The 13,819-nt window shown below is 33.9% G+C and overlaps 5 protein-coding genes across 5 annotated transcripts; 2 read left to right on the plus strand and 3 right to left on the minus strand.

Annotated features, from left to right (window-relative positions):
- Positions 1-1,357: 1,357 nt before the first annotated feature.
- Positions 1,358-1,456, minus strand: RO3G_09071 (uncharacterized protein; the record flags this gene model as incomplete). Its single annotated transcript, XM_067663656.1, has 1 exon — positions 1,358-1,456. One exon carries the CDS (start codon positions 1,454-1,456, stop codon positions 1,358-1,360), a length of 99 nt encoding a protein of 32 aa, XP_067519757.1.
- A 4,252-nt stretch (positions 1,457-5,708) lies between these two features.
- On the minus strand, positions 5,709-6,652 carry RO3G_09072 (uncharacterized protein; the record flags this gene model as incomplete). Its single annotated transcript, XM_067663657.1, has 4 exons — positions 5,709-5,755; positions 5,943-5,961; positions 6,361-6,459; positions 6,599-6,652. The coding sequence occupies 4 exons, from the start codon at positions 6,650-6,652 to the stop codon at positions 5,709-5,711; spliced, it is 219 nt and encodes a 72-aa protein (XP_067519758.1).
- A 2,057-nt stretch (positions 6,653-8,709) lies between these two features.
- RO3G_09073 (uncharacterized protein) lies at positions 8,710-9,380 on the plus strand (the record flags this gene model as incomplete). The annotated part of the gene is made up of 3 exons (XM_067663658.1): positions 8,710-8,770; positions 9,039-9,075; positions 9,125-9,380. 3 exons carry the CDS (start codon positions 8,710-8,712, stop codon positions 9,378-9,380), a joined length of 354 nt encoding a protein of 117 aa, XP_067519759.1.
- A 1,040-nt stretch (positions 9,381-10,420) lies between these two features.
- On the plus strand, positions 10,421-11,870 carry RO3G_09074 (uncharacterized protein; the record flags this gene model as incomplete). Its single annotated transcript, XM_067663659.1, has 3 exons — positions 10,421-10,546; positions 10,634-11,691; positions 11,849-11,870. The coding sequence occupies 3 exons, from the start codon at positions 10,421-10,423 to the stop codon at positions 11,868-11,870; spliced, it is 1,206 nt and encodes a 401-aa protein (XP_067519760.1).
- Positions 11,871-12,875: 1,005 nt separating this feature from the next.
- RO3G_09075 (uncharacterized protein) lies at positions 12,876-13,738 on the minus strand (the record flags this gene model as incomplete). The annotated part of the gene is made up of 4 exons (XM_067663660.1): positions 12,876-12,909; positions 12,975-13,412; positions 13,481-13,581; positions 13,637-13,738. The coding sequence occupies 4 exons, from the start codon at positions 13,736-13,738 to the stop codon at positions 12,876-12,878; spliced, it is 675 nt and encodes a 224-aa protein (XP_067519761.1).
- Positions 13,739-13,819: the final 81 nt, after the last annotated feature.

Genomic DNA, 13,819 nt, shown 5'->3' on the forward strand with positions numbered 1-13,819 from the left:
CAATAAATACCAAACAAACTTGGGATACGAACATCAGTTGTTTACAAACCATATTGGGTCCCACCAACATGATTTGTTTTAAATTTCCATAAATTTAAAATTAAACAAGCGAGCTACCCTCGAGGTTGCACTTTTTTTTGTAAATAAGTTATTTTTATTAAACTTTGAGCCACACATCGCGGAGTGGTGTGACTAGGTTATTACTTCAGCAAAAGTATACATATATTGGATCAAGGGATTGTAGTAGAAGATGATTAAGCGTATGAGCTAATCCAATAGCGAGTATTTATAACTTAGTGTGGGTACTTGTGAGATGATTTTATATACAGTTGTAGTATGTTGAAAAGGAATACCCTGCTAATAGAAATACCACAATGAAGTGGACACCATCGTAACAAAAGGTTGAGTACCGGAAAAAGAGAAAGGGAGCTAGGAGGCTCTAAAATGTGAAGGAAATATATTATATATTCTCGATAAGTGTTGATGTCAGGATAGAAGTTTTGACAGATGCTTGACATTATGGAAAGCTTGCGGAGACAGAAGAAAATGTTCAATAATATCGGTATATTTTTGACAGAGTCGACATTGAGCAGACTTCATGGTTTGAATTCTGTGCAAGACATCGTAGGTACCTTGATATTGAGCACCCTATACCAGACGTTATGAGCTTGCAGAAGCATAATAGCATTCCAAAATAATTTAGATGAAATTTGGAGACCGTGATCTTGGACTGATACGTTGATGAATCATTGATTGTTCTAAATTTAACAGAGGAAAATGTTTGCCATAATGGATGGACACAAGATTACTGAATACCATTTTTTATAAAGATGGACAGGAAAACATTTTTAATGAAGGAAAAAAAGTACGATCCAATGAAGGATGTTTTAACGCATGTCAACGACTCCAACATAGTTCTTGAAACAATAACAATTATATTTTTTTAATATAAAAAATGTCTTAATACTTATTCTTCATTAAATGAGTTTTTCCAGAATACTTCTTGTATATCCTTCGCGTGTTTGTCTTTCTTTTTTGACTTCCTCTTGATATTTCATACACAACAATATATCTCTCCTATATAATGTAACTATTAGTGCCAAATCTAACTCTTTTAAAATTTAAATACAAATATTAAACTCGCTTAAAGTCTCCAGGAGGGAACATATTCCACCATCTTTAGTTTCAGTTATCGACGAAGGAATATGCATATCCTTTACTTTGTCAACGACGGTTCAGGTCTCATCTATCAACTTTATGCTACATACATCTGCTTCGAGACCCTCGCATAACACAAAAGGAGCCATTAAACTTTTTGCTTCTTGTAGGTTTAGTTGGCTGCTCTTGATGTGATGCTTCAAGTGCGATCAACTACACATGACAGCTCGCTTTTTATCTGTATAATACTTACAGGACTGTGCATGCTTTGCAAATTTACCGACAGAAAGGTCTTCATTATTTTTGTAACCTCGAGAAACAACTTGTAAATCCAAACTTTACTTCACTTTGATCTTCAACAATTTTTTTATAAGGAGCCGAAGTTCAGGTTTACTGATATGGCGATTAAGATGAAGTCATATTATTTGTTTTTGGATTTTTATCACATCTGTCGTAAAAGCATTAACAGAATGTTGAATGGATTTTTGAAGAATATCCACAAAAACATTATTATTACGTTTGCTGATTAGAAATTTTTAAATACGCTATTAGGGATCGTAAACACTGTAGCTGATACTTGACGCGGATCAGTGTGCAAATGGGCATTTATACAATTATCAGACAAAAATTGCAACTTATTTTTTTTTCCAAATATTTGTATCTTCGTCGTTTACTTTTGACGACAAACCAACTACAAAAAGCCCTTTTCCATCTGGAATTTCTTCCACCTATCTGTTGTCCTCTGCCTGCCTCCCCAGCTATAGTGGTTGGATATACGTTACTGGCTGTATGGCGTGCAAACTGGCAGTTGATTTTCAACAGACAACCTTTTGTTCCATTTGTTATCACTCAAAGTGCCCACAAGCTCATCCACTAGGCTTGTCGAGAAGACCTCCTTCTTCAAGGTTGCGTCCACTGTGTCTTATCCCTTTTCGCATTGAATTAGTCTAAATTACTAATAACAGCTTTTCTTACCCAATCACATTTCAATCAAAACAAAAAAAAGAAAAAATTTGAGCTTTGCCTCCATAAAAAACCCCAATATTTGCGAGTGCATCCCAACAAATCTCATTATCAAAGATGACTTATTTGTGAGTTAATAGTTTTTTTATGTTTGTTATGCTAAACTTTAAAACTTGCTTTATTAAGCATGCAATATCTTCAGAGAATTTGTCGGATTTTCCAAAAAAATTAAAATAACAAAAAAAAAAGCATAAAAGTAAGAATAACTTCGTCTGACCCAGGCTAACCAGGTGTTTTTTAATCAGGCGCTCAACAGGATTTCCTAAATAAAAAATAAATGTTGATTTTAACTTCGCCAAGTGTTTATGAACGAAAAAAAAAAAAAAAAAAAAAAAAAAAAAACAGCGCCTTCAATTGTTTTTAATTGGCGGACAGCCTAATTTTTATTAGTGAAATGTAATCATAAATATGACTTGAAGGATAGTAATGATCATTTGTTTAATTTTCTTGGCTTTTTCAAAACAAAAGAAAAGTGCATAGAGTGCTTAATCTTGCCTTGTACACTAGTTTTATTAATAATATATACAATGTACGCTGCCCTTTTACAAATTGAATCTTCTTGTATGAGCTTTCTATGTCTAAACCCAACTTTTATTTTAGCCCAGAATTCTTCAATAACGCTCAGAAAGGAAAACTGAAAATAAAGTATATACATTTGCATTTTACAGCTTTATACGTACTTATCATGCTTCCTGGTACAATGGATAGAACCATTTTCATGACAACATGTGTATTTTTAATCTGTGTGGTCTTAACACTAGATAATGAATCTTGATAGTATTCAAAGCTTACTTATCTTTTAATTATAATGGTACAGAAGCTTTCAGCAACTTAGAAGGTTTCCTCTTCTTTGTAATCTTGGGCTTTTTCAAAGACATGTTAATAACTCCATAAGCTGAAATAGCATTAAGAATTATTATTGATATTTTTTATAGGTCAGGTAGCCCTAAAAAATGCTGTTATCTAAATAAGCCAAGAGTTTCTAGAATGAAAGATAATTCATGAAGAATGTACAAAGGAATAAATTAAAAGATTTTATAACAACTATTCTTAATGGCAACTGCTAAAGCACCTGAAAATTACAATAAGGTTAATAAAGATATCAAGCCACTTACTCGAAATGTATAAATATCTATCACAAGCAATTTAGCTTGAAGCAAAATGAATTAGCATCGATCTGCTCTCAGCCTTGAATAAGTGATATTCAAATGTGCCAGCCACCTTTTGCATGAGGTGAGCATCGATCGAGTCCCAATTATTAGGGTGCCTTGTTCTAATGAATTCATGCCAATAAGAGGCCATCATATATTCATAAATAAAAGGTAGTTAGAAAAATAGGTAAGCTTCTCATTGAACGCAAATATTACCTTCTTTTTTGTATCTATATCTAAAATAACCAACCACTGCGTCCTGTTTACATCTGAGCACCCGTTGAGCCTCTTTGTCAATCCTCGTTTACATTCAATACTACTTTGAAGATCAAATAATCCAAATAACTTCAGTAAAAATTAAATAGTAAATTCGGATCGTTATTGTTTCAAATTATTGCTTCTTTTGTATGGAACACTAGTATCTAATGTGCCTTCGGAATTGATGAAGTTGAGAACCTATTGAAAAAGTTTGGAGAAGGCAAGATCAAGGGTATTATACATCATTTCGTTAAAAGTAGCGCCAATAGTATTATCTGAAACAGAAGCCTTCTTGAGAGCTGGAAATACTAAATATGGTTCATTCCTTTTATATTGCGTAGATTAATCATATCGTTTCTATGGAAAAAAATGAAGCATTTTCCAACTTGGCCATAAGACAACAATAGCTTTAATAACGACAGACAAAAATAATACTATTTATGCGATAAATACGCTTTGGAAGCTACTTGCAAGATTTTTTTAAAAAAAGTCTTTATTGTTTTCAACTATGTATGAACTTAGTGTTGGCCTCAAAACTTGTCATTAGAAGTACTTCACGAGTAATCAGCATATTGAATAGCAAATGCAAATGACCTAGATGGTGAGCTTGTTGTCCTATTTCAGTTGTTAAGGCTTCGTAGGGACACCACATAGCAATTATCATTTTAAGAGTTAGATTGTAATTAATGGGGATAGTTTATGACTTATTATTATCCATGTACTTTCAGCCAGTCTTTTTGTATCGCTTTGTTTTTAATTTTAAATTAGCTTGATAGTACTGTTAACAGATACTTTGCATAGATTTAGAATAAAAAACTTCAAAATCTCCATCTGTTCATCTCATTCGAATTTCAAATCAAGTAATCAATATTTGCATTTGATTATGATCCATTTTATATATCCGGAGGTTTCTTTTATAAGGATCATTGCATTCTAAGGAAGCGATAAGTGGCATAGTGTTAATATGTCCATAAATACGCTATTATAGTATGTGTTACAGTAGACGTTCATCAGAAAAACGACTTTGATAAAGCCTCGGTTGTAACTTGGTTCAAAGTTTTACAAAATAAAAAAAAAAAAAAAAAAAAAAAAAAAAAAAACTTAGTACAAACTAAAGAATGTTACTCAAAGAAAACAAACACTTGTTTAACAAAGAAGTTTCACTTTATCAAAAAAGGAAGAATAAGAATATACCAGAAGCTTGTAACCTCGTCTCCAACTTTATTTGTACCCTTTTTGTAAAAGATGTACCAGTTAAAAGTATAAATATGAAAAACGAGAGTGGTTTTCTATTTGTTATTTTTTGTGTGCTACAGTTTTTTTTTTTTTTTTTTTTTTGTTCCACCACGGCCGTACGACTGCAATTTACAACTATTTTAAAAAAGTCATTAGTTGTCAATATCTAGATTTTAGGGAAGCTTTATTTTTATATAAATCTTGGAGTAAGTTTACATTACTACTGCGGATATTTTTTAAGAATGATATAAAAAAGGTGAAAGATACATTTACTAAGCCACTTTTAACAATCACAGTTGGCATCAACCTTACGATATAATACAGTTACACAAAACTAAATCCCTTTGAATACGTATCCCTGAGCATTTCTTCTTATTACATGAATGTCTAGATTGGCCTTTACACGATATTAATTAATTTCAATCATACAGTATTATTAAAGTCTGATTTGCATAAACTCAAACGGCGTCCAAGTTATTCATGTCACGCGAAAATAGACTTCCCCAAACCATATTTCAAATTTGGTTACCGCGGCGCTTGCACAGACTGTTCCTGTAGTTCAATTTTTAGCGCTCCTTGAACCTTGAAAAGAATGAATGTAAATGAGTGCAAACACATACTACAAAGCTTCAAAGGGATTATATAGTACTATAGTAGCTTTCCTATAAGTACTTGTAGTAACAGCAGAACTCAAAATATTAAGAAATTTTTGTTCTTAAAAATCAATATCACGAGTTTAAATGCATTGTTTATTCTGTTTTTTAAGTTTCATGAATTATATAATCCAAAAGAAATATGACGCAGTTCTGGCCACATATAATGCAAGTGGGAAACACACAGATAAGTATATTTGATTCTTTGAGTATTTTTGTCGCAGCAAGCTTAAGATACAGCAATGGCATTAGGAGCATGAATATCACGAATAGAACCTGATATAGCATGTATTTTTCACAGCAATTATATGATCTTTCTGATCATTTCGATGTTGCTAGATAACATTTTGTTGAATATCAATTTTTGTGACTGACTCATTGCTTTAATCACTGAGAGATTTCTAGGGTGGACGATTTCTGTTTCTCTTTGTCTTCCATGCCTATAGCAAATTTAGGATATTACCTGTACCAAATAATATATCCTAATTAAAATTAAAGTAAGTTTTAAGCAAATGCTAGTGCTTCTTATAAAATCATTGGTCAAAAACTGATAAACTCTGGAATTTTATTTGTCCTTCTGTTTGAAATAGACCAGAAGAGTGATTTTGTTTCTTCGAATCATCATGAAGAGATCTCCTGAGACACAGAAGGTACTCTACTTGAATATACGTGTGTATGTACTCTGAAAAGCGCAAAGTTAGTGATATAGAGAGCCTGTAGCCAGCTTACATGCTGAATATATGAACAGAAATTCCAACTGTCTAAAAGCGTTAAATGTTGCCCTGAGAAGATTTTCAGAGGATGAACGCAGCATTGCCAAAAGATCAATACTTGATACTGTGCTGGCCAAATATTTTTTTGTCTTTGCGTTGTATGCTCACTGTTTCTCTAGGAGTAGGGCTTTTAAATTTGACCAATTCGCATTCTTGTAGTCCACCCCACAAATGGATGTATGTGTCGCTGGGTTTTTCATCATGTTTCTGTAAACATTTGTATTGAATAGGGTTGAGTAATTCTTCTTCAGAGCATAATGTACTTAGTGCATCATTGATCAGGTACAGAGGGTCGAATTAGTAAAAGTAAAGCAATATAAATTTCTTTAAAATGCTCAATCTCTACTTGGTTATTGTAAACGTCCATAATATCGTCAACAAAACGTAGTTTAAAGCCCATATTCTTCAAGTATTTTGTTATTTGCTCGCATGTAACGCTTTCTTCATTACCGTCAAGTTGGATTGAAATATTTGTTGAGACCCTCCTTTTTCATTGCTGATTAGGAAAGGCAATAGAAAACGTCTAGAGCAATCAAACTGCAATTGGCATAAAAAAAGGTCATTCTTCAAGAATTCGGGCAAAGTAGCCATGAAGTTGTTTCCTTTTATTTTTACATTCATTTCGCACCGCATTATAGATAGAAATTTTGCAAGTTGGTTTGCTTTTTTCAAAAAAAATATTAATCGTTTGCTTTATTGCCGTATTACCTGTAAAACATGGAACGCATTTTATAAAAAGATGGTGCCTCATATACAATTATGTCGTGGTCACTAACAAACTAAACAAACAAGCAAGAGAGAGAGAGTTAAGGATAGAATATGTTATGCTTTTTTTTCTTCTTTTTGTGTAATGACCAGTTAAAGACGAGTACAGCATCAAGCACCTTATGGTCATCCATCAAAGCTCAAATACTTCTCAAACACCAGTAGTCTTTAATTAAGGTTAGTTGTGCAGTAACGGCAGTTTGGATGGAAAATTTTAAATAACTTTGTGCAAAAACGTAAAATAAAAAGTAACAGTAAGCAAGGAAAACATTTGCTTTTTTTTTAAAAAGTTGAAGAACAGTAACTCTCTGACGCTAATATTCAGTTAATACTAAAAATGAATAAGCTATTATGTGTAGTCATTTGAGAGTCTCTCCTTTTATAAATTCAATAGAATCATTATACGATGGATTACAAATACATGGTTGCCATTCACATTGTTCTGTTTTAATGAATTCACTTCGTTTGGTTCAGATCTATATTGAGCTTTAAGTGCTCCTAAGATTATCTTTTTATACTTGAGAATAGTGATTTATTATCATATTCTCCAGAGTATTTTCTGGCCTGCGTAATAATCAAAAGGAGAAGAAAGGGCTACAAAGACAGTAAATGCATCCTGTCATGGATATCGTTTGAACAGTAAAGTAATTGAAAGGAATCAATTGTGGACACGAACGGACGCTCATCCATAAATAATTTATTACTTTTCTATACTGACTCACTTAGGTCATCCTTTAAATTTTTTTTACTTTGTTACTTGGGTTTTCTTCTTGGGCTTCTATCGTGCAAGAGAATATGTTATTCTTCGATTAAAACGCTTGAGAAATTTTTCAAGAGCCTGCCTTTTCGTTTGGCGGATTGCTCCTTGATTGACCAAGGCGCGTAAACAGTCCAAGAAGATCAACAGTCACTGTCCGAAAAATTTTTTTCACCGAAAATTATAAAGAGCAAGGTTTGACAAGTTTCCTTGTTCTTTACATTATTCGAAAAAGGTATAGTAAATACAGAGTATGAAGATTTAGTTATTGTTATTATCCATGATGAATGCTTTGCCGCCCCAGGCGGAAAACAATATGTCGATAAAACATGCAAGCTTACCCTTATCTGACACAAAGCAATAACTAAATTTTTATTTAAAATTTTTTTAATTCTTTTATTAATCATCCTGTTCTCATTATAGACTGAAAAGAAAGAGAAGTCTGCTCCTTTTATTTTTTTTGGACATAATAATAGGTAGGTTTAATGCCAATGTTTATAATGTATTTGTCATGATGAGCAAAAAACATTCCATGCTAACACGGATTCATGATGACCGAGAGCGTGTTTATTTTTTAAACTGATTCCATACAATATATTATAACGAACCATCAAGTAACGTTTTTCTAACTTTGTTTTCCTATTGTAGGGTAAGTGGCTTGAAATATCCAAGTTATTGACTTGTCAAACTGTTTTATTTAATTACAATAAAATTATAATTTTTTGAAAAAAAAATCTTAAATCGCGTACATGTAATTGAATTATGTGATAAGGAAAAGATGTATAAATCATAAAAAGCATCGTAAAATTTATTTTACTACAATGGGTGGTATATGAATTAAATGAGATCAAGAAGTACTGCTTGTCAAATGTGACTTATTCCTGGAAAGCGTACATGTCAAATTTGAAAAAACATAATAACGAAGGGTTAATAAAATGGCAGGGTCTACAAAGGGAAACTGGTACAAGGATCATGACATAGAACAGATGTCATGCTGTGAGAATTCGATCTGAAAACAAAAGATATTGGGAATCTTCATCCTCAGAGTCCATTTGTGAAAACAATGCATCATAAGCTATTGACATTCTCTTTTATTTCTGCGCAAAGTTGGTATAAGGAGGACGTGGAATGAAGCCGAATGATGAAGGGATAACTTAGCTGCCAGTTTTTGACGGTTTAAATGACATAGCAAAAATCATTGTTCAGGAATGGTCACTACAGTATTTTAATTTTTTTATGTATGAAAGTTTTAATGTTTTTAAAGCTCATCAAAGAGTATACGGATTAAGGGTGAAGCAAGTGTATGAAACAGTGAGAGGACTTCTTTCTGCTTTCCATCACTTTCTATAGACTTTTGGTTTATTTTGAAGTCCCTGCTATGCGCTACAACAACAAGCAACTCCAACAACTTCAGACAGTCTTAGCTACTGCTCATATTGAGATACGCAAGTTACAACAAGAGCACGCTTTCTTACGGAAGCAACTTGCTCCGAAGCCGTCAAACACAGACATCCCACCTTCTCCATCTGGGCGCACCACATCGCCAACCGTTTCCTCTCTCCCTCGTAATCCTACCACCCCATCTAAGCACCCCTTCATCGCCTAACAACACCTTCCCTCCTCCATCTAAGCCTGCTAAGCCTAAACGCGACGATTCCCAACTTAACCTGACTGCTATTGCTAGGCACTTTTCTTCACCTGCTGAATCAACAAGAAGAACTTTAAGCCATTTAGTAAGCATGCTATTGGCATTCTTTTTAGGAATGAATATAGTATAAAGTTATATCAAAACAACTTGCACTGAGTTAAAGGAATGGAATTAGTTATGACCAAATAATAGAGAAAAGAATGTAATAAATCTTTGTAAAGCATTCACTACTCTGATTTCTTGTAAATTGAACATGAACGATGTTTAAAATACGTTGGGATATAGCACTGCTTTATCAATTGTAGTACCATTGCTGCCCGCTCACTGCTTTCATGTTGCTATCACAACTTACAAACTGACCACTTGCTTTGGATGATGAAGATGCATAAACGAAAGAGGATAAGGATCGATGCTTTAATACATCTATCATTGCCAGCAGCATTCAGGTTCGTACTTTATCTGAATCATGTGTAGCATGAATTTAGAGGTTTCACTGGCAAAGTGTATTCAGTTCAAGATATCCGAGACGATAGCAAGCAATAGATCACTGAACAGGATGAACTAAACTAGTCAGAAAGCCAACTGTTTCCTCCTTCACTCAGATAACAATGCTATTCTTTCTATGTGACTTTATTACTATTAATTTGCTCCGAAATTCCCCACTCCTTCCTTTTTTTTTTTTTGAGTAACATGTAGCAATAAAAAAAAAAAAGAAATGAAATTCAGTTTCATTTTGTATGAATTGGATTTTGAGGAGGATCAGTCTTTGGAACTCATGTTTTTAATGGGTGATAACCTCCAGATCATTAGAAATAACACTGAAACCTCGCTTAGGTGAGACATGACTAAATATTTCTAATCAATTAGTAATACAAGTAGAAATGCTATGCTGACCGCGGCCTCTTACAAACTATATAAAATTAAACTACAGTTTTATATATATATATATATATATATCTTTGTTACTCCTTCATCTTTATCATTTCTTCATTAAAAAAATGATTCAAGAAAAAAACATTGTTATCGTTGGTGGTGGCTTTGCTGGTGTAGAAACAGCAAATGTACTTGAGAAAGAGCTTACTAGATCAAATGATTCTCAGTACCGTATTATCCTTATTGAAAAGGTTAGATTATCACAAAGCAAATATATCCCCATGCCACATACCACATACTACATACCAGTACCAATATTCAATACTTTTACCATTTAGAAAACACACTTTTATCATGCTATCGCAGGCCTTCGTTCGGCTGTAATCGATTGGGATCAACAAATCTTGGTCCCTTATACCAACTTGTTTAAATCTGATAAGCACCGTGTTATTCAAGCATCAGCTGTCCAGTTTGAAAAGAACCACATTGTGCTTGATCGTAAGGTCCAAGGCTTTGGTTCATCCATCCCCTTTGATTACTTGATACTTGCTACCGGCACAAAGCGTCATCCTCCTGCGCAATCCCTTGCAACCGACATTGAGGATATCCGAAACGACCTTCATCAAACCCGACAGAGAATCCAATCAGCCAAATCCATCTTGATCGTCGGTGGTGGACCGGTGGGATTCGAATTGACTGGAGAAATTCGTGATGCATATGAGGACAAGGAGATCACTTTGATCCACTCAAACAATCGCTTGTTCAGTTCATCCACGACCAACGTCAAACTGTCCGAAAGGGGACTTGCTCTCTTGCAAAGAAATAACGTAAAGGTGATCCTGAATGACCGAATCGAGACATCTCCTGGTCATGATCCCAAGGGTTCCATGTACCAACCCGAGCAAGGCATTGTCAAGACCAAGCTAGGCAAGACACTGACCGGCATCGATCTTGTCCTCGTTGCCTTTGGTGATCGACCCCAGACAGAGTGGTTAAAGAATAGCACAATCGGCAACTCTATCCTTAGCGAGAGTGGTTACATCAAGGTCAGGCCTACCTTTCAAGTCGATCATCCAGAGCTATCGCATGTCTTTGTGATTGGTGATGCAGCTGATTTTAGCGAAACCAAACACGGCTACCGTATCAAGGATCACGTTCCACCTTTAGTAAAGAATCTGCTGCAATTGGCACTCTTGAACGATGATAAATTGAAAGGCAGATATAAAAAGAAATACGATGCTATGATGGTCACATTTGGTAAAAAGCAAGGTGTTGGTCTCTTGCCACTCTTTGGTGGTATCGTGGTCGAAAGCTGGGTCGTGGGTCGTTTGAAAAGCGGTACACTCTTTTACAAGATGGTTTGGGAAAACCTGAATTTAGAACCTCCAGTCGTTAGGTAAGCAAAAAGAGACATAAAAAAAAAAGACTTGTTTTCATCTTTAATAACCTGTTTTATTTTTAAAGATCTTGAAAATGGATCTATTCAATGTAGATAACCTGGCGAATGCCTTTATGTAAATTATTTATTCTTATATTTAATTGATTAAAATTAGTTTCCCCCCACCCCTTTCCTAAAATGGGCCATAGATTTTTTTTTTTTTTATATTATCAGATGTTGGTAAACAATCAAAGCAAATCCATAGATACACAAACTGATAAAACACCAAATCATGCTCCCTCACGAGCAATTTAAACATCGGGGAGTTTCGGTCTTTGTCTCCAAATGACCTTTTGTGAGCTACCAATTTTTTTATATAGACTATTCTCAGCAAAATGCTTAATGGTTTTTGTAGAGATTATTTAAGAATTGTTACAAGTAGCAAGAAAGATGAGGTTCATAGAAGCCTGGAGACTGCTAATGATTTTACCTTTCTGAACAGGATGAGCATTAGTGTTCTTTATTGTTAATCCTAGAATTATGATTATTCTCAACTGTCTTTAATCCTCCACATTAGAATGAGTCCTGTTATATTTGTTAGCCTCATTTGATGTTCTTTAAGTTAACTAGTTTATAAATGTTTTGCGTTATATATGTATACAGCATTGTTGTAAAATATATCCAATTTGGCTCCTTCTATTTTTTACTGTGTGTTTATATGCATATAATAAAATAAATGTGTTTATTTGGCATAACTTAATTTTAATTTTATATGGTCATAATTATTTACAAAAAAGAGGGCATAGGAACAAAATATGGTTTAAGGAGAGGATGGATCGCAAAAGAATGGGCCGAGCAAATTCATGTCTGTCTTATCTTCTCCATTTAATTTTAAAATAGATGAGTTAACCGTCGAAGAAAGAGTGTGAGGGTAGTGACACCGTTAAACATATTTTTGATCATACATTCATAATGCTCCTTTTTGAGCTGGGCAAAGTTCTGCGTGCTCTCGGTTAACAAGCACTAATATAATGCAACAAAGGTTAATCAAGCATATTTCAAATGAATAAAAAAACTGGATAAATACCTTCATGCCCCAAAAGAATTTTAGAAAACTGGGAAGTGATTCCAATTTATCTTCAATATCAGGTTTTATGACCATCATATCCTCCAACCACAATTCAAAGATTGGGCCCTTTGGCTCAAATCTCATACTCCAAAGATAAACCGTTTTTTCTAAAATAATTAGATGAGAGGAGGAACAAGAAAGCTAAAGCAGACAGATAAAGCTTGTGTCTTACCTGCAGCATGTAAAAAAAAAAGCCTTGCATTTTTGGAATGCTTTCATACTAGCCAAAGGAAATTCATCGGCTATATTTTTCAACATGACTAGGGCTCCAAAGAGACCCTTATGATGGTCATATGAGATTTTTGACTTATCAGTGTTCCCAAAACTGCCAGAAGTCTCCAGAAGAAGAACCTCTATTTTTTTTAAGCCGTATAGCTTGATTATTCCATATGCAAAATAATTATAGTTGTCATTTTGATACAACTCGGTATTCTCAAGCTGCTTGTGCATTGACACTAATGGTGCTTCACCATTTCTAAACCCTGCTTTGGACCAAGCCATATTTTCTGATACAAAATCAGCTACTGCTTCAATGAATGGATAAAGCAAAAGTGAATTGAAGGTGGATTCACCATGTTTGAGATCAACATTGCTAGTGTGAAGTCTATAGCTATAAAAAAATAGATATAAAACGTACATCACTACAGGGACTAACATATAATTAACAGAGTTACTTACGTTCCCCTAAATATATTTTCTAAAAAGCTGAAAATAGCTTCATCACCACTGCTACAGTCAGGAATATCCCTTATAGCCTTTCGATATTCTTTAATATCGCCCTATATTATTCGCCAAATCAGACGTAATCTAATGTATTGTTAATTTGTGACCTACACTGTTGAAAACGTTGTAAAGGTAAGGAATACACATTTCCGGTAATTGGTATGTTTTTTCTTTGTAATTTTTGATATGCTTCTTATAATTACCTTTGTCCATACTCGCAGTATTCGTTTTGTGTAACCCTTGTGATAAGAACAACGAAAAAAGTTACAAAGACTTTATTTTGGGGAATTCCTT

Source organism: Rhizopus delemar, genomic scaffold (genome assembly GCF_000149305.1).
Source record: "Rhizopus delemar RA 99-880 supercont3.6 genomic scaffold, whole genome shotgun sequence".
Taxonomy (NCBI): domain Eukaryota; kingdom Fungi; phylum Mucoromycota; class Mucoromycetes; order Mucorales; family Rhizopodaceae; genus Rhizopus; species Rhizopus delemar.